The sequence below is a fragment of the Macaca fascicularis genome, chromosome 15 (assembly GCF_037993035.2).
Source record: "Macaca fascicularis isolate 582-1 chromosome 15, T2T-MFA8v1.1".
Classification (NCBI taxonomy): Eukaryota; Metazoa; Chordata; class Mammalia; order Primates; family Cercopithecidae; genus Macaca; species Macaca fascicularis.
This window is the reverse complement of record NC_088389.1, coordinates 48247798-48269303: the sequence shown is the minus strand read 5'-3', so window position 1 is coordinate 48269303 and position 21506 is coordinate 48247798. Positions and strand designations below refer to the sequence as shown.

The 21506-nt window shown below is 41.4% G+C and overlaps 1 protein-coding gene across 32 annotated transcripts in view; it reads left to right on the top strand.

Annotated features, from left to right (window-relative positions):
- The window catches only part of PALM2AKAP2 (PALM2 and AKAP2 fusion), a 523331-nt gene that overhangs the window by 207145 nt on the left and 294680 nt on the right, over positions 1-21506 (top strand). For all 32 annotated transcript variants that reach the window (XM_074016842.1, XM_074016837.1, XM_045373610.3 and 29 more), the window contains one exon: positions 18466-18546. Coding sequence is in view for 28 of the 32 variants with exons in the window: in XM_074016837.1 (XP_073872938.1) it covers positions 18466-18546 (81 nt within the window). In the remaining 4 variants the exon portion in view is untranslated. The remainder of the gene's footprint in view (positions 1-18465; positions 18547-21506) is intronic.

Genomic DNA, 21506 nt, shown 5'->3' with positions numbered 1-21506 from the left:
CACCTCTACACAAATAAACTAGAAAATCTAGAAGAAATGGATAAATTCCTGGACATGTATACTCTTCCAAGACTAAACCAGGAAGAAGTTGAATCCCTGAATAGACCAATAACAAGCTCCCAGATTGAGGCAATAATTAATAGCCTACCAACCAAAAAAGTCCAGGAACAGATGGATTCACAGCCAAATTCTACCAGAGATACAAAGAGGAGCTGGCACCATTCCTTCTGAAACGATTCCAGTCAATAGAAAAAGAGGGAATCCTCCCTAACTCATTTTATGAGGCCAGCATCATCCTGATACCAAAGCTTGGCAGAGACACAACAAAAAAAGAGATTTTTAGGCCAATATCCCTGATGAACATTGATGCAAAAATCCTCATAATATAAAATACTGGCAAACTAAATCCAGCAGCACATCAAAAAGCTATCCACCATGATCAAGATGTCTTCATCCCTGAAATGCAAGGCTCATTCAACATACACAAATCAATAAACGTAATCCATCACATAGACAGAACCAAAGACAAAAACCACATGATTATCTCAATAGATGCAGAAAAGGCCTTTGACAAAATTCAACAGCCCTTCATGCTAAAAACTCTCAATAAATTCGGTATTGATGGAACGTATCTCAAAATAATAAGAGCTATTTATGACAAACCCACAGCCAATATCATACTGAATGGGCAAAAACTGGAAGCATTCCCTTTGAAAACTGGCACAAGACAGGGATGCCCTCTCTCACCACTCCTATTCGACCTAGTGTTGGAAGTTCTGGCTAGGGTGATCAGGCAAAAGAAAGAAATAAAGGGTATTCAATTAGGAAAAGAGGAAGTCAAATTGTCCCTGTTTGCAGATGACATGATTGTATTTTTAGAAAACCCTGTCATCTCAGTCCAAAATCTCCTTAAGCTGATAAGCAACTTCAGCAAAGTCTCAGGATACAAAATCAATGTGCAAAAATCACAAGCATTCCTATATACAAATAACAGACAAACAGAGAGCCAAATCATGAATGAATTCCCACTCACAGTTGCTTCAAAGAGAATAAAATACCTAGGAATCCAACTTGCAAGGGATGTGAAGGACCTCTTCAAGGAGAACTACAAACCACTGCTCAATGAAATAGAAGAGGACACAAACACATGGAAGAACATTCCATGCTCATGGATAGGAAGAATCAATATTGTGAAAATGGCCATACTGCCCAAGGTAATTTATAGATTCAATGCCATCCCCATCAAGCTACCAATGACTTTCTTCACAGAATTGGAAAAAACTACTTTAAAGTTCATATGGAACCAAAAAAAAGGGCCCGCATTGCCAAGACAATCCTAAGCCAAAAGAACAAAGCTGGAGGCATCATGCTACCTGACTTCAAACTATACTATAAGGCTACAGTAACCAAAACAGCATGGTTCTGGTACCAAAACAGAGATATAGAGCAATGGAACAGAACAGAGCCCTCAGAAATAATACCACACTTCTACAACTATCTGATCTTTGATAAACCTGACAAAAACAAGAAATGGGGAAATGATTCCCTATTTAATAAATGGTGCTGGGAAAACTGGGAGCCATATGTAGGAAGCTGAAACTAGATCCCTTCCTTACATCTTATACAAAAATTAATTCAAGATGGATTAAAGACTTAAATGTTAGACCTAAAACCATAAAAACCCTAGAAGAAAACCTAGGCAATACCATTCAGGACATAGGCATGGGCAAGGACTTCATGTCTAAAACACCAAAAGCAATGGCAACAAAAGCCAAAATAGACAAATGAGATCTAATTAAACTAAAGAGCTTCTGCACAGCAAAAGAAACTACCATCAGAGTGAACAGGCAACCTACAGAATGGGAGAAAATTTTTACAATCTACCCATCTGACAAAGGGCTAATATCTGGAATCTACAAAGAACTTAAACAAATTTACAAGAAAAAATCAAACAACCCCATCAAATAGTGGGTGAAGGATATGAACAGACACTTCTCAAAAGAAGACATTTATGTAGCCAACAGACACACGAAAAAATGCTCATCATCACTGGCTATCAGAGAAATGCAAATCAAAACCACAATGAGATACCATCTCACACCAGTTAGAATAGCAATCATTAAAAAGTCAGGAAATGGCCGGGTGCGGTGGCTCAAGCCTATAATCCCAGCACTTTGGGAGGCCGAGACGGGTGGATCACAAGGTCAGGAGATCGAGACCATCCTGGCTAATCCGGTGAAACCCAGTCTCTACTAAAAAATACAAAAAACTAGCCGGGCGAGGTGGCAGGCACCTGTAGTTCCAGCTACTCCGGAGGCTGAGGCAGGAGAATGGCGTGAACCCGGGAGGCGGAGCTTGCAGTGAGCTGAGATCCGGCCACTGCACTCCAGCCTGGGTGACAGAGTGAGACTCCATCTCAAAAAAAATAAAGAAATAAAGAAATAAAAAATAAAATAAAAAGTCAGGAAACAACAGGTGCTGGAGAGGATGTGGAGAAATAGGAACACTTTTACACTGTTGGTGGGACTGTAAACTAGTTCAACCATTGTGGAAGACAGTGTGGCAACTCCTCAAGGATCTAGAACTAGAAATACCACTTGATCCAGCCATCCCATTACTGGGTATATACCCAAAGGGTTATAAATCATGCTGCTCTAAAGACACATGCACACATACGTTCATTGAGGCACTATTCACAATAGCAAAGACTTGGAACCAACCCAAATGTCCATGAATGATAGACTGGATTAAGAAAATGTGGCACTTATACACCATGGAATACTGTGCAGCCATAAAAAAGGATGAGTTCATGTCCTTTGTAGGGACATGGATGATGCTGGAAACCATCATTCTGAGCCAACTATTGCAAGGACAGAAAACCAAACACTGCATGTTCTCATTCATAGGTGAGTGAACAATGAGAACACTTGGATGCAGGGTGGGAAACATCACACACCAGGGTCTGTCATAGGGTAGGGCAAGTGGGGAGGGATAGCATTAGGAGATATACCTAATGTAAATGACGAGTCAATGGGTGCAGCACATCAGCATGGCACATGTATACATATGTAACGAACCTACATGTTGTGCACATGTACCCTAGAACTTAAACAAAAATAAATAATAATGAATATTTATTTATTTATATTTTATTTTAGATTCAGGTGGTACATGTGCAGATTTGTTACATGGGTATATTGTTTGATGCTGAGGTTTAGGCTTCTAATGATCCTGTCACCCAAGCAGTGAACATAGTACCTCATAGGTAGGTTTTCAACCCTTGATCCCATCCCTCCCTCCCTCCTTTTGGAATGCCCAGTGTCTGTTGTTCCCACCTTAGTGTCTGTGTGTACCCAGTGTTTAGCTCCCACTTACAAGTCCATGTTGCTGCAAAGAACATGATTTCATTCATTTTATGGCTGTGTAGTATTCCACAGTATGTATGTACCACATTTTCTTTATCCAATACACTGTTGATGGGCAGCCAGTTGATTTCATGTCTTTGCTCTTGTGAATGGTGCTGTGATGAACATATGAGTACATGCCCTTTTGTAGTATGATTTGTTTTCCTTTGGATATATACCAGTAATAGGATTGCTGAGTCCAATGGCAATTCTGTTTTCAGTTCTTTGAGAAATCTCCAAGCTGCTTTCCACAGGGCCTGGACTAATTTGCACTCCCAGAAACAGTGTATAAATGTTCCCTTTTCTCTGCAACCTCACCAACATCTGTTGTTTTTTGATGTTTTAATAGTAGCCGTTCTGACTGGTGTTAGTTGGTATCTCATTGTGGTTTTGGTTTGCATTTCTCTGATGAATAGTGGTGTAGAGCATTTTTTAATATGTTTGTTGGCTGCTTGTATGTCTTTTGAAAAGTGTCTGTTCATATCCTTTGCTCACTTTTTAGTGGGGTTGTTTTTTACTTGTCAATTTAAGTTCCTATAGGTTCTGGATATTAGTCTTTTGTCAGATGTGTAGTTTGCAAATATTTTCTCCCACTCTGTAGGTTGTCTGTTTACTCTGTTGTAGTTTCCTTTTGCTGTGCAAAAGCCCTTTGGTTTAATTAGGTCCCAGTTGCCAGACTGACAGCTTTGAATTCTGGTCTTAACACATCACAACTGGGGGATTTAGGGGCAATTTGCCTAACCTCTGTCAGCCTCAATGTCCTCATCTGTAATGGAGGGATAATAGAAGCTTTCCCCCAGGGTTACAGTGAGGGTTGATGAGGTAGTTCATGTAAAGCACTCAGAACTGTGCCGGGCACCTGTAAACACTCCCACCCCTAGTACCTTTTCACAATTAGTATTAGGATGATGCTGTTTAGCAGTAATTATCAGCACCTCTCAACTCAAGTTACATTGCTAGTGACAAAACCTTTGGCATTTCAGTGTATAACTTTCCAATCTTTTCCTTAACTGTATTTTTTCTTATAAAAGTGAGATTATACTGAGCATACTCTTTGCATTTTAAACTGACTATATTGAGAATATCTTTCTATTTCATGTAATCTTCTACAGCTTCATTTGTAATGACTGCATAATGGTGCAGATACATCATAGATTATTTAACCAAACACCTGTGGTTTAATGCTTAGGTCTCTCTTTCTCTTTTTTAAAAACAATGCCGCAGTAAATATCATTAAGCGAAAGCACTGCTCATTGGCATAATTTCTCCCTTTAGAATAAATTCCTAGAAGTGAAATGTCTTGTTCAAATGGCATACAAACTTGAAAGTGTTTGTTATTCTATATGACTGCCAAATTATCCTCCGGAAAGATTCTACCACCAGCAGCAGGGAATAAAAAGCCAGTTTCCCCTCGCTATACTTGACACTGGGTATTCTAGTTTTTAAACTATAATCTTTTGTATTTGTTCTTGACCTAAAGCTGAACTCTGCTGTTTGGGACTTGGCTTCTCTGAACTTGGTTTAACTGGAGCTTCCTATTGGAGCATCTTAGGTGGGCCCTCACTAGCTCAAACAACCTTATGAAGCTCTTCTTAGTCTTCTAGGACTAGAGTAGGGCTCAGCCAAGCACATGGTGGTGGCAGGACCCTTGGAGCTGTCCCTATACCAGCAGCAATCTTTTGTCTTGCTTGTTTAATCACCCTATCCTAAAGTGCGTCTTTGCTAGAAATTTGCTGTACTCAGTGAGAAGCAGTACCTTTTCCTTGTTTCTTGCTGAACCACCAAGGTCACCGTCAGCAGATTAGAGCCACTTCCCTGTCCCTGGGGGCATTGTCTTAGACTTTGGTCACCACCAAAGAGGAGACATAAGGAGAAAGGCGGGGAGAAGTAGCATTGAGAAAGAGCTCCGGATATGCCATCATCAGCTGAGGATTCTGAATTAGGACACATATCTATTTAGGTTTAAACTACAAAATATGCAAGGGTTCCTGTTCCCAGCCTCTCATGAACATCCCTCTGGCCACAGGCAACTGTCACTGGTGATGGTTCCTCTTGGCTTCCACTTATTCTCTCAGAAGATGCTCAGGATCAGGGTGTCTAAGGAGTGGTTCACATGGCTTTAGTTTAATCTGAGCTTGATATATTACATTTTCCATGTTAGCCTACCTAATAGGGTGGGTTCACATAGAAATACTAGAAAACACAGAAGGTTATAAAGAGCAAAGATGAAAACATTCCAAATCCTACCATCTAGATACAAACTATGTTGATATTTAGCATCTATTCAGAGGTAGAGCTGTAGTATGATCATTTATACGCAGGTACATACACATGCATTTACTTTTTATAAAAATGAGATAATACTGAACATGCTATTCTGTAGTCAGTTTTTTAAAGAGTGTATCTTTTTTTTTTTTTTTTTTTTTTTGAGACGGAGTCTTGCTCCATCACCAGGCTGGAGTGCAGTGGCACAATCTCGGCTCACTGCAACCTCTGCCTCCTGGATTCAAGCGATTCCCCTACCTCAGTCTCCCAAGTAGCTGGGACCACAGGCACGTGCCCCACACCCGGCTAGTTTTTTGCATTTTAGTAGAGATGGGGTTTCACCCTGTTGGCCAGGATGGTCTCAATCTCCTGACTTTGTGACCTGCCTGCCTTGGCCTCCCAAAGTGTTGAGATTATGGACATGAGCCACCACACTGGGCGCCCCCCTCTTTTTGGTAGGGGGGAGAGAAACAGGATCTCACTGTGTCCCCAGGCTGGAGTGCAGTGGCCCAATCTCAGCTCACTTCTACCTTCACTTCCCAGGCTTAAGCAATCCTCCCATCTCAGCCTCGTGAGTAGTTGGGATTGCAGGCATATGCTACCATGACTGGCTAATTTTTGCATTTTTTGTAGAGATGAGGTTTCACCGTGTTGCCCAGGCTAGTCTCGAACTCCTGAGCTCAAGCTATCTGCCTGCCTTGGCCTCCCAAATTGCTGGGATTACAGGCATAAGCTACTGCTCCCAGACTTAAAAGCATTTATCTTGAATGGCTGTGTTTTATTTATACATTTTCAGTCATTCATTCATCAATAAATACTGATTCAGGCCCACTATGTGTTAGGCTTGATTCTAGGTAAGAGAGAGAAACTGTGAATGAGAGACATGGTCTCTGCCCTTGGGGAGGGTATAATGAAGTTGGTCAGTTTTATGCTTTGTGGTTTCTTTCTATGCTTTATGTTTTTAAAGTCCTCTTCCATCCTAAAGTCAGTCACTATATTTTCTCACGTTTTCAGTTTTTACATTGCCTGAGTCCATCTAGAAATTGTTTTGGTGGATAAAAAATTTTCTACTTTTAAACCATTGGAGGACAGCAATGACCACAAAAGGATTAAATCCTCTTTCCTTATAGATAGGTGGGCACAACTTGGCTATGTGATAATTCTAACATTAGCAGTGCAAAGAAGGGAAGTACAGCATTGATTCTTCATGGGAGACTGATGGAGTTATAATAGACTTCTATTCTTAAGGTAGCAAATTATCATTTTTTTTAACCTGAAAAGATAAAGTAATAGTCTATGATAAGGACAAATTACCCCAATATGTTTTTAAAACATTGCAATTATTAATCAAGTGGTAGATACTTTCTTTCATTTAAAACCCCCTTGGGCCCTAAAGATGTAGCTAACAAGAGGAAAAACTGTCAAAACTCTTATTAGTTGGTTGAGTTTATTTTCTGCTCACAATTGAATCATTTAAAATCCTGAGAAACTGTGTTTTGGAGAGCAATTTGTCCCTATTAGAGTTTTATGTGTTCAAATCCTTGACTTAGCAGTTCTGCTGGTAGAAATTCACCCTATGGATGGAATCACAGAAGTACATCTAAGAGGAACATAGAGGAAGATTCATTGCAGTCCTGTCTATAATTGGAAACAAAGCACTGGGAACACCTAAATTATCTGTTAGCAGCAGACTGGTAAAGTAAATTAAGCTACATCTGTGAATCGCCATGCCGTAGTTGCAAAGAATGTGGTGGGATTCCATGTGCTGAATGAAATAGCAAAATCTCTAAGATACATCACAAAGTGAAGAAAGTAAGCTGAAAGGCAGGTCTTTTGTGTTAAGAATAAAAGACCCCAACTTATACCATGTTGGTGTATCCATTTTTTCCGGTAGGATACATAAAGGACTAACAGGAATTGTTGCCTGAAGGAACACAGCTGGTAAGGATGAGGTGAAAAGAGAGTCAAATGTTCATCTTATTCCCGTGTGGATGGTGCGAATTTTTCCACCCTGCACATTTATTACTTTTATTTATATTTTGTAATGCTTACTCCATTTATCTAAGCAGGGAGATTATAGACAATTGGTGTTTCCTTCTTTATACCTTTCTATATTAAAAAATGAATATAGATCAGAAATGTTCACCAGATACTGGCATCTAAGAAACAAACAAAAACATGATTTGTCAAAGTCAGAAAAGGAGTGTATGTCTCTGTTTGGAATTATGCTAATTTCTTGGAGTTTGCGTTCCTTTGTTGTCATCAGAATGCTGCACATTGTGTTCTCTTTCTATTTTTGTGCACACTATTTTGTTTTGCATTTCCAACCACGACAGCTATGTTCAGTTGTACCCCATCCCCTCCCCTGTTCTGCGGCTTGCAGCTCTGAGAACCACAAGCAGCCAATGGGACTGCTGCTTACTGTGAGGTCCATGCAGTGTCCACCCCTACTTCCTGCCCTGAGACATTGCCTCCAGGCATGGCACGTCTTCCTATGACAGGCCTATCAACCCAGTGGATCCCTCTGCCTCTTCCTCCTCCTGTCCTCCAACTTTAGGGAACCATATTCTGATATCCAGAGATCCTGGATTTAGAGCATCTCCTCCGTTCTTGGTAAATTGAGAACCTTCCCAGCTGCTGCCTCATCTGCAATAGTTCCTTTCAGATGAAAAGTTCAAATGGGAGAGAAATATTTTGCATTTGCTCTTTTCATTAGACTATTCGATCCCCATGGAAATATCTTCTACAGGGATTGAAAAAAATGAATATATTGGTTCACCAGACATTGCTGAAGGTTCCAACACAGCCTTGACCTATTTTTGTTTGAAATTGAGAAACGCTCACAAATGTAAGAGACCTCCTTTTTTGGAGATTGGATTTGGAGATTTGGAAGACATCAGGATGTTTTGCGTTTTCAACAGCTCATTTGCTCTGGATGGTTTTTGGCAGATAAATGTGGAGGTGGCGGGGTAATAGGTTTCATGTGTCCTGAGTGGAATTCACTCAGAGCCAAACAAAAGCTAGTAGCACTGAACATGTCTCTTTTCATGGTAAAGTACTCTGGAGTGAGACTGTTTAAGTTTCAACTCCTGTTTGGTCACTTCTTAGCTCAAGGGCACTTCCCTTACAGTAGCTAAATTTTGGTTGTTTTATCCATAAAATGGAAGATATTAAAGTACCTACCTCAAAGTATGATGAGGATTAAGTGAAAAACTGCAGGGCAGTTCTTACTATAATGCCTGACATAGCACGGCATCAATAAACTCAGTTACCTTTATTATTCTTACCATTATGGTTTATACCACTACCATCATTGGGATTATTAGGTTCAACCACTACACAACTGAATTGTTGTTGCATGAGTAAATTGCAGTTGTTTAGACTAAATCCTAAGCCAAAAACTTGGTGCCAGGTAGAAAGGAAGCACCTTCATTTATTAAGTCCCAGCACTCTACCAGGTGATGTGCTTGGTTTCAATCCTGCAGTAGCATCTTGCAGGTAGTTCTATTTCAGTATTTCAGACTGAGTTCCAATTGTTTGATGCTTACTAGCCATGTGACCCTGTCTCTTTATCTTCCTGTGCCTCAGTTTTCTCCTCTGTAAAATGGGGATAATGATAGTACCTAGCTTATTAGGTTGTTGTGAAGATTAAACATGTTAATCACACAGAACAGTGCCTGGCACACAGTGACCACTATGTAAATGTTTGCTAGCATTACTTTATAACTCAGGAAGGGCACATGCAACAGTCTGGAACGTGTGACGTCATTGTTCTCCTTAGCACTGTGGAATGTTAGTGATGCTGGAGGAACCTTAGAGCTAAGCTGGCCCAACCTACTCATTTCACAGATGGGGAATCCAAGGCCCAGAAACAATAAGGGACTTGTCTAAGTCACTCAGGGAGTTAGTGGCAGTGCCCCTACCTGATATGAGATCTCCTGACGCCTAGTGCTCATGGGATTTCATGGTGGGAATAAGGCAAGAGGATGAGGAGAGGCGTGAGATAGAGATCACATTCTTCAGGAGAGTTTGATTCTGTTATTCCTGGCATTTGGGACTTTTTCAGGGTCCTCTACCATTCTGTGTATCTTGTGCTGGATTTTTCTACCACAAGGGGCTTATCAATGTGGTGTCATAAAGCAGGTCTTACTTTCTCATCAGAGCCCATATCAGACTGCTTCCCTTCTTGGTCTTCAGAGGAAACCAAAGGGAAGCACTCCTAGCAAAGAATTTGATGTTATGACCATCAAAGCAAAAGTATAGCTATGTGGTTAAATAATTATTTAAAGGGTCACACCGTGGGCAGACCTTAAAAATAGACTTAAGATATAACCCATATGGGCTATAAAGTATCTGCAAAAGACCCTAAATGGAAACTCTGCTGTGTTGTGCATTTGACTTGGCACTAATAGGCCAGATATATTAACTGTTGGGTGAAATTAATGATAATATTGCATCTAAATTCTATGGGATGTTTCTTAAGGTTTTGGGTGTTAAATTACCCCTTCTAAAAGCCAGTATTGAGGCTCGAACTAATCAGTGTCTTCTTTTTCTTTTAAAAATTCTCTTGACCGTATTGTTTCTATTACAAATGAAAGATGAAGGTAGAAAGTAGAATGATAAGTTATAAGAAGTGGAGAAGGGAGTATATGTGGTGAAGGATGAGAGAGGTTGGTTAATGGGTACAAATATACGGTTAGGTAGAAAGAATAAGATCTAAGATTGGATAGCACGGTAAGGTGACTTTAGTTAACAACAATGTATTTTATGTTTTAAAATAACTAGAAGAAAGGACTAAAAATATTCCCAACACAAAGAAATGATAAATACACGAGATGGTGGATGTCCTAAACACCCTGGTTGTTAGACATCCTATGCATGTAACAAAATATTACATGTACCCAACAAATGTGTACAAATATCATATGTCAATAAAAAATTTAAAAGTAAATAACTACAGAAAACAATACAAAACTGGCAGTTCCCTCTTTTACAGATAGATAGCAAGCTCAAGGCCAAATAATCAGTTGAATAAAGGAGAAGTTATATAAATGGAAATGCTGGTCCAAACTAAGGGATGAGGAATAAATAGAGCTGTGGAATTACCCACTTCACATGATGATGTTGCAGGTTAAATGGGTACATGCCTAGGCAGAACAATGTAGAAAACCTACCTTACTTGTCCTTCTGACCAAGCCTTTTAAGGCTATCATTTAAACTGGCTCTGAGTTCTATTCCTTAGTTTTGTAGGATCAGAAAATCACATGCCAACTTAGCTTTCAGTCTATTTATCCACAAACCCAAGTGCCTGTTTATTCATTTTTCAGTGGATGGACACTGCAGGGGTCTTAGCAAGTACCATCTCTCCACTTAGCTAACTACGTAGGAAACCTGAATAGAAATCAGGGTTATGATTGGTGATCTTGAAGACAGAGCCAGGAGAGTGAGTTTTAATATCTGATGGTGTTGAGATGAGATAACTGATCTCGAATAGGGATGTGTCTGCTGAGCAAACTCAGCATTACTTGTTAGCTGAACAGACGATTGGACAAAGCTGAGTGAGCACCTCTTCGATTTTTATTTTAATGCTTGATTATTTAGGTTTTCAGTTTTTAGGCAGACCATTTTTCTTTTTTTTCCCCTCAGACATACAAATAGCATTGACTCTGCAGTAGCATTAAATAGGCAATTATAACCCAACCATGCCTGAGATAACATTGTGATTTCTTAATAGAAAATGCTTGTTGGGTCCCCACTTGCAAGTTGATTTTTCATAATTTAATTCTCAAAATGTCACCCTATTTCTTGGTGTAACCCAGGCACCCTGGCAATCCAGTTTCAGCATGAAGTTATATTCAAAGAAACACAGGCTAGTTGGCCAAAGTAATTTCAGTATCCTTACTGGACTCTTCTGGAGAACATCAGAGGGGATTCATTTTATAAGCCACAGTAAAATATCTCAAGATTCTCTTTTCCTGATTCCCTGGCCTTAATATCTCAGCCTTTTCATTTTAAACTGTTGAACTTTAAACTGTCTCTGACCCCTTTCAGTGCTTTACTTCTTCATCTCTTCTTTCCTTTTCTCGATCATTTTTCCTTCTAAATAGCATCCCCCACCCATTCCCTTTCCAAGTGCAACTATATAAAACAGTCTGTTTCTCACAGTTTTTCAGTATTTTACCTCTTTCTCTGATTCTTCATTGCAAAAGCCTAGGAACCCGCTGGCAAAAAGTCACTTGAAAGGTTTGGGGCAGGGGCACAAGATTCCCTTTAGCTCACATGGAAGGAAGTCAAAGCTGAATTATCTTCATCTATCAATAGAAAGAATAAAGATTGCAATGTTTGCAATTTAATGTATTTTCTTTACCCTCCTCTTGTCTAAATTCTGTGATATCATGATGGCAACAGGGCCTTGAGTAGGTCTTCTGCTCCCTTCCCACTGCTGTGCCCTGGGGTGCTAGCTATCAGTGCAAATCAGAACAGGAGTTCAGTGGAGGAAAGGAAACACCCTATTTCTGCTTCTGACTGCCTTCCCTGCTTAGCCTCTTTCCCTGTCTCCCTGTTTCTCACACACTCAGTTGGGACACCCACCTTGTCCGCAGTCACAGCCTGGCACCCCCTAGTGCTCCAGGTGCGGCACAGTCAGCAGGAGAAAAGAAGGAGTCTCAAGGAGCAAAAAGGTGGAAATAGGCTTTCCTAATGGCGGGTACTGATCATATCTGTCTTCTCATCGTATTTATTGAAGAGAGTGTGCTTCATTCTCTATGGGTGCTCTTTAACAATAGTTTATGTGTTCATCATGTTATAACTCTTCCAGAAGATACTTGCCAGGAAAATATATAATTTATAGAAAGCAAATGAAAGTGGCTTGTTAGGCTTCCCAGATAGTGGAGGAATCTGGAAATCTTTCTAATGCATTGAGATCACGTCATTCCAGATGTCTCTTGAGGCACACTGCCCCAAATGGTTGCTACTGTCAGCTCATAATGCTTTTCCCTGGAATTTCCACTTCCTCCAGCCTTTCTCCCCAGAATAAGCTTTCCATGATTCTTTCCCAGAATTAGCCTTTTCAACTCTTTCCTCATATGCATAGCAACAGTAATTTATTTTGTGTGGATTAATGTCTTTAGCATTAGGACACTTCTGGTCTTATGGACTGATGGCCAATGTGTTTTTAATAACGTATTTTGCTTCTATTGAAGTCATGAGTACAAATTCGTAATTCATTTGAATGAGGGACATGGACAAACAGGAACACAAGTAGAAGAGAGAAAAAAGAGGATAGTATATTCAGAGATACTCAGTAAGCATGTATTACATGTATTCATCATGCAGTCTTCTAGGCTTTAGAAATGTGTCAGCCAAGATCCTTGTCCTCAAGGAGCCCATAGTTTATGTTAGACAGAGATGTGTAAGTAGTTAAGTATATAAAGTGCTACAGTGCTTGAGGTCTAATGTAGAAAAATCCACAGCCTGTGGGGAGGGGAGAGAAAGGAGGGAGTGATGCAATCTATTTGGAGGGAACAGAAAAATATTCTGTATTTGTCAGTACTCTTTGAGTTGTAAGTGGTAGAAACATCACTCAAACTAGCTTAAGAAAAAGGGAGATTTTTTAGTGTATGTAATTTAGGAAGCCCAGGGATGGTTCTGGCTTCATGCATGACTAGATCTGGGACTCAAACAATGTAGTAGGACCTGTTTTTTCTCTTTCAACTCTGCCTCCCTCTGCATGTTGACTTTATTTTCTTCAATGTGGATGCATTTATTTTATGTGACTTGGAAAAATTGCTACTCAGAAGTACATCATCTCAGCTTAATCCTAGTGGTATTTTTTTTTTCTTCTCTCCTGGTATCCATGTGTCTGTCCCTAGAAATGTCTCTAACTGGTGTTTCTCCGTTCACTCAGTCATCCCTTGGATCGATAGCTATTGCAAAGAAACAAGGTTAGCATGATTGGCCTAACCTGGCTCACATGCAAGTCCTGGTGGCAGGAATGAGCTAACCATGACTGGCATTTCCACCAGAGCCATTTACAGTGAGGGTAAATGTGTTTCCCCAAAGGAAAGAAGACTAGGCAGATCAAAATTGACAGATGTTCACTAAAGCTTCATGGATATTTAAACTGTGCCATCATAGATGAATTGTTTTTTGTCAAATGAAGCAGCAACGGACATCTATTATTGTTAGAGGAAGCAAAACTAAGAGGACATGAACCGGCCTGGAAGATCAGGAGACTGAAAGTAGTCTTTGAGGTTGGATCATGGTAGGGGGCCATGGCTTGAGATGAAGCTGTGAGATAGACAGGAGCCTCATTGGCCATGCTAGGGAACCTGCTCTTTGCACTGTAGGCAATAGGGAGACATTCTTGGTTTTAGGCAAGGGTCGGAGGTGGTCAGATTTCTGTTTTAGAATATCACTCTAGCAGCAGTGTGGAGATTGAGTTGGAGAAGCCAAGAATGGGTGTAGGGAGACTAATAAGGAAACCACTACAGTAAGCCAGCTGGATGTAAGTTCTGTAGTGTGCTAAAGATGCTAATATGGAACAGTCTCCATGTCCAGGTAGGAGATAGAGGAAGGAGTGTTAAGGCAATACTCAAGGTTATAGTGGGGAAGCAAAAGATGTGGAAACTGGCCGGCAGAATCAACATGACTTGGTCTTTCAAGAAAGTAAGTGTCTAGGATGACTTAGATTTCTGACTTGAGTAGTGTCATTTGCTGAGATGAAACATATAGAAGAAGGAACAGGCATGAAGGTAGAGGGTGGGGGATTGCTTGAGATGGTGACTGCATGTGTTTGAGTTTGGGGGAGTGACCATGAATAGTTGGCAGTTCAGTATAGGGATCTGCAGCTCAAAGGAGAGGTAGAGTTGTAGAGTTGATGAGAATGAAGGACCCAAGAGTTACTGGTTTTGTCCTGGTTAAGGGAAGGAGAAATCTGGAAACCAGTGGGCTAGCCAGGGGAGGAGCACAGCTCAGACCTCAGCCATCAAACAAGCGTCAGAAATTGCAAGTGAGTTCCTTAATGGTGTCCTATGCAAACTTGTCATTTGACTCATATCTAATTCTGAGCATAGGCTGGTTGCGTCTTTTCCACCTAGAAGTGACTTTAAGACCATCACTGTGGGCTGGGTTCGGTGGCTCACACCGAGCCGGTGGCTCAGTGGGAGACTGAGGTGGGCGGATCACCTGAGGTCAGGAATTTGAGACCAGCCTGGCCAACATGGCAAATCCCCATCTCTACTAAAAATACAAATATTAGCTGAGCGTGGTGGCATGCACCTGTAGTCCCAGCTACTCGGGAGGCTGAGACAGGACAATTACTTGAACTCAGGAAGCAGAGGTTGCAGTGAGCCGAGGCTGTGCCATTGCACTCCAGCCTGGGCAAATCACTGTGAAAGGGAGCTCAACTAGTCAAAGAATCCTGCAATAGCTATAGATGCACAGTGGGTCCTTGTCATGGGCCCAGGTCCAGGGTCATCAGTCAGAACGCGGATGTAAACATGCTAATGCCGCTGCCTGGTTGTATGTGCTAACAACTGTTCAGTTCCAAATTCTAACCCAATAAGGAGTTTCCTCAGGGGAAATATATGACTATAGCATAAATGGGCTCAGCCTTACTACTTTCCCACTGTTACCCCTTCCTGCACCAGCACTCTTCTGGTCCATGTGACTCAAAGCCAAAACACTGCTTTGCCTCACCACCCAGATCCTATTAGTCTTGAGTCTCATCAATTCTGTTTCTTGCATTTGTCCTTCTCTTTCCATTTTGATTGGTACAACTCTAAGCTAGGAGGCTTGTTAGTTCATCCATCCTCACTGCACAACCAGGTGAATGGAACATCCTCTTAAGGCACTTAAATGATATTTGAATCCAGAGGTCAGCAAACTAGGACCCGTGGGCCAAATCTGGCCCACTACCTATGTTTGCAAATAAAGTTTTATTAGAACACAGCCACACTCATTCATTTAAATATTGTCCCGGACTGCTTTTGAACTACAATGGTAGCATTCAGTAGTTGCAACAGAGACCGTATGTCCCACAAAATCTAAAATATTTGCTTTTGTTTTACAGGAAAAGTGTATCAGCTCCTATTAATCTGCCTTATACATGAATGCCAGATTAATGTTCCTAAAATGCCATTTCACCGTATCATTCTGTAGCTTAGAACCCTGCAATGACATTGCATTGTCCATGCAATAAAATCTAAACTTCTTGGCCTGGTATTCATGGCCCTCCATGGTATAGTCCTAGTCAATTTTTTGAGTCATTGATCTCTGTTCCTAAAGGCAAGCCCTGCACCCAGTTAGATTTTCCCCCTCATTGTCCCTGGAATATGCAGTACATTTCTACCCTTGTTCACCTAGTTCCTTTTGCCTGGAATGTATTGCCCATTTGTAGCTACCTACATCCTACTCATTCTCTTTTTTTTTTTTTTGAGGCAGAGTCTTACTCTGTCACCCAGGCTGGAGTACAGTGGCATGATCTTGGCTCATGGTAACCTCCACCTCCCAGGTTCAAGTGATTCTCCTGCCTTAGCCTCCCAAGTATCTGGGATTACAGGCATGCACCACCACGCCCAGCTAGTTTTTATATTTTTGGTAGGGACGGGGTATCGCCATGTTGACCAGGCTAGTCTCAAACTCGTGACCTCAGGTGATCCACCCACCTCAGCCTCCCAAAGTGCTGGGATTACAGGTGTGAGCCACTGTGTGCCCGGCCCTAAATCCTACCCATTCTTAAAGAACTAACTTGAACTCTACATCCTTCATGACCATGTCAGTTACAGCGATCACCAATAAGCCTGCTGCTTGAGCATGTAAAAGTCTACTTCCCATACTGCCTGGTAAGGTTTCTTCTGCTCAGAGAATGGTTCACCAACATGATGATGGGCAACTCTGGAGTGAGGACTTTCTGATGGAACAAAGTCACGGCTGTGGGAAAGCCTGGGAATGATTTGGAAATGACAAGACACGTAATGAGAGCACATGACACTCAATTAATATTTGTGGAAATCTTGAGTCATCAGCCTCTCATATCTATGACATACATCTTGGTTCTGTATTTAAACGTAGGACAACTACATATCTTGATAACCAGTGGGAATGACTGACAAAGTCCTGTAAATCTACTCTTGAGAGATTCTAGAATGTAGAGATAGCAGATGGTCCTGGAAGCCCTAGCTTTATCATGTGCTCTCTCTGAGATGCTGGATAGGTGGGCTGTTCCCACTGTGCCTCACTTTTCCCATCTACTGTCATATGTTATATGGTCTTACACACACTCTGGGATTAAGTAACATCAATTATGCACCATTGATTGGAGTTCTTTGGTAAATGGTACTATGTTTCTAAAATATTCATGCGTCTTACTTTGTCAGGGGGATTATATCCATGATTTAGATTTTATATTCTAGTGGCTTAAGATTATGAGCTAATATTTTGTAAGGTCTGGGCATTGCACAGAAAACCTTGGTTGTAACACACATTATTATTACATTGATTTGAATAGCAATGGTACAATCATAGCCCCGGAAACATAGCAACTACATAAAATGAAAGCTTCCATTAACACTGAGCACAGCAGCCAGGCTTCCGCATTGTTGTTGTCCCCAGGATTTGGCTGTTGTATTGTCAAATGCCATTATGTCTTGTCTAACAAGTTTCTCTCTGCATATGGGAGTAAACGAAAATGCTCCAGTATAATAAATGTCTCGGCAAACCACTCCTGTACACTTTGGAAACAGAACATTAACAAGGAAACTATCATGAGAGCAGACCTTTCTGTTCTCATGAATCACATTCATGTGATGTTTATTGTCTGCATTGGAGAAGTATAGAGGAGAAAAATATGGAGGGTACACTGTAATGGAAAGGTTATAGTGGAAATGCAAGGAAAATATATCCCTTTACAACCAGCTTCCAGGCATTACCTATAAGTAAACTTACGACAATAAGACTAAGAGCAAATAACATTGATTGAGCACTTACTCTGTGCCAGGTATTGTTCTAGGCCTTTTACATTACATCCTCTCATTTAATCCACTCCACAACCAAGTGGTTTGTGTGCAGTTATTATGTCCACTTTACGTACAAGAAGACCAAGACCCAGGGAGGTAGAAGAACTTGTCAGAAGTCAGACAGGTAGTGAGTGGTAGAGCTGGGAGTTGGACTCAGACAGACAGATTCCAGACTTCATATTTACCATAACCTCTGCTGCCACACCCACATGAAATGCTACCCCAAGGCTAGTGGCAGCAAAGGTCACCCATTTCATTTGCATGGTTTGGTATGTCCAACTGGGTGATTTGTCCTACAAAATTTGAAACAATGTCTGCTTATTTGTGTCTATGATTTTGATCAAATAAATCTCACCCAGAATTTCCCACTGTTTCATTCTATGGTATTTGCAGTTTTAAGAACCTCTGTCTTTTGGATTGAGACATTTTTATTCTTTGTGTCCAAATTAACACTGCACAGAACATGGTTCTCTGTGTGTGTGTGTGTGTGTGTGTGTGTGTGTGTGTGTGTAGAAACAGCCTTTTCTTTTGGATTAAATTCTTGCAGCCTGGCTGAGTGAGGAGAATTTCTCCCACTCTTCGAGCCTACAGCAGACATGTTAGGAGAATGCTGCTGCTTGCAACACACCCAGAGACGGTGGGGCAGGTGACACTGCGTGTGTGCCCAGTGTCTCTGGAAGTATCTATACAGATGTGTGCTGCTGCTGCTGCTTTCTGCCTTAAAATTTCTGGAGCCAACACCCACCCACTCTTACAGCCTCTCTCTCTTTATTTTCAAGGAAAAAAGAAAGAGGCAGACTGAAATAGAAGGCAAGCGACAACAGCTTGACGAGCAGATACTTCTGCTGCAGCATTCCAAGGTAAGCGGCTGATCCCAGGAACCTATTCCATTATTAGACATGCAGATCACACTCCGGAGAGCTGGGCAGTGCCTGCCCTGCCGTGAAGGCACTGCCGCCAACCAAACCAGCCTTTCTCATTCAATCAGGAAACCATCTCTTGGCTTTTCTTGTGAATTTCTCAAATTCAGGGCATTATTACAGCATTCCAATTTCTGCAAGCATAAGATTACAGTGTGCATGTGGATGGGGTGGAGGGTTTGTGCATGTGAAGTGTGTTGGCTATATATAGAAATTGGATGAGAATACTCCACAGGGTGGGTGAGGCAGCGTTTCAGGATTGTTTCTCCCATGCATAGGTGCTGGGTGTGTTTGCTCAGAGACCCCAAAAGATATATTTCACAGAATGTCCTTTTTCTCACTTAAAAATATTAGTGTTTCCTTTCTTGATATGGAGAAAAGGGAGATTAAACAATGTAATCTGATAAAACAACAACACTGTGTATTTCAGATTATTCATTTATTTTACTTCTACTTTAACAATTTTGAAAGTGTTCTGTGAGAGCAAGCAGTTGGTCAAAGATGGCTTTGAAATGATTTGACTCAGACGGGTCTCCATGGTACCATCTAAAAAGAGAGAGAGAGAAAGGGAGACAGCACACAAGAGCTATTTATTTTTTCTTTAAAACATAATGCACTTAAGCATCGTAATTGATTACAGCTCAGGAGAAAGCTCTGTCACTGTCACAGGGACCCCACTGGTTGCAGAATGTTGCTTTTCACATGTTCAGAGAATAATGTGACCACATTCCAATGGCCAGCCGGGAGTTGCTGCTTGCCTTTGACTGCTCCTGGGCTTTTTGGTAGGAAAACCTTCTCCTGCTTACCTCATGTTGCTGTGCCGTTGCCTGCACAGAGCTGCATTGCTCAGAGGGCTGGGTGGGAAGGTGGTGCTGACTTTCGGGGTGATGCTCAGTATGAATTATTTGGATTTTTTTCAACAAGATAAACCTTTATGGCTACTTTTCCTATCCTTTTCTAGAAAACAGGATTGTGCTAAATGAATTCCCAAAATGAGAGCCATCAGCAAGCAAGTTACTGATTGAAAATAGCAGCATGACCTATATCTGCTTAGCATGTTTATCAGTTTTTGCCATTAACCTTAACCAGAGAAATGTGCTTAAAAGGAAGAAAAGCAGCATGATACCGAGGATATTGCCTGTTTCTCTCTGTTTCATCATATAAATTCATTGACAGATCTTTCTTTGTAGGAGCTCACACTGTATCCCCTGTGCTGTTGCTGTTTCTCCACAACGCTCCTGAGGGAGGATGGAGGGCTAAAATTAGTATCCTCTTCTCACAGAGAGGGGGCCTTAAAAACACCTAATAGAACTGAGTGAATTGTTCAAGGTCAATCTGGACAGAGCTAGGTCTCTGGCTCAGGGTATAGTCCATCCAGTACGGTACTTGTAAGAGACCAACATGTACTAAAACCTCAGTGAATTCCTGGTTAAAGGTGAACTTTTAAATAAGAGGACTGAATGAAAAAAAAAGACGCTGCTTTTGGCTAGACAGCCTCACTTTAAGCTCAATGTAGTCCTTTGCTTTTGTATTCCCTGAATCCAGTCAGGGAATAAACATATGTCAAAACATCAAGAGATTTTTTTTTTTTTTTTGGTCTCCCTTCTCATGATCCTGGATGCCAAATAAGATACCAAGGGCTCATTTATTGCCGATGTCCAGTGCAGTATTAGTATATTCTGTTCATTTTACATCTACTCATTTTTGTTTGTTTGCTTGTTTGAGACGGAGTCTCGCTCTGTCACTTGGGCTGGAGTGCAGTGGCGTGATCTCGGCTCACTGTGAGCTCCGCCTCCTGGGTTCATGCCATTCTCCCACCTCAGCCTCCTGAGTAGCTGGGACTACTGGCGCCTGCCACCATGCCCGCCTAATTTTTTTTTTTTTAATTTTTAGTAGAGATGGGGTTTCACCATGTTAGCCAGGATGGTCTCGATCTCCTGACCTCGTGATCTGCCTGCCTCAGCCTCCCAAAGTGCTGGGATTACATACTCATTTTTCATCTATGCATCTGTTCATCCATCTTTCCGTCCGCCCATCCATCCATCCATCCATCCATCCAATCAACAGAAACAACAGTAAAAATTAACTTGGTCTTGTATGGGGAAGCAGTGAGGTTTTTCTCAAGGACTTGGAAACAAGGGAATCAGCTAGTTCTTTATGGTTATCTTGGTAAAATTCTTGCACAGTTGATGAGATTGGTTATCTGAGGAATCACCTGACACTTGCACCATGGCAACCTTGCTATTGCAGGGCAGGAGGTGGGTGAGGTGGGGAGGACTGGAGGTGATGGTAACTTACTAAGTGGAGGTCAGGGCATTGTATGCCTCTCTCTGGGAAAGGCTTGTGTGGACAGAATGAGGGTGAGTTATTTGCCTTGAATACTGAAAAAGAAAAGCTCAGAGGTTCCAAAGGTGGCAGTAGTTGTCTGGTATTACATGCAGAAAGACCCCCAGCTTTGGGAGGTCCTGAATTTCTGTATGCTGGTGAGGTGGGGTCAGTGGTAAGGTGAGGAGGGTCCTCAGGCCACAGTGAGGCCCCGGTGAAACTTCCCTCAGGACCTTACCTCTCTTTGTTCTGAATTCATCCTCCCTATAATTATTCAGTTATTTTGATATGAGGAAGGGGTTGCCTGACTGAAAGATATGATCACTTTAGGCACTAGGAAGGCATATATTTCACTTTAAATCAATAAACTGGTGACTGAACTTGAATAGCATGAGACTTTTTCCCTGTAATCATCCAGTTTGCAGTCTCGTGGCCTCACCCCTGAATGGAAGTACATTCGCGGAGGTTGTATTTTCTCCTCTGTGAGCCTCTCCAAGGAGTCAGCCAGCTTTCTGCTAGTAGCCTGTTAGCCACCGTCAGTAACAGTCACCATTTTTTTGAGTGCCTAACATGTG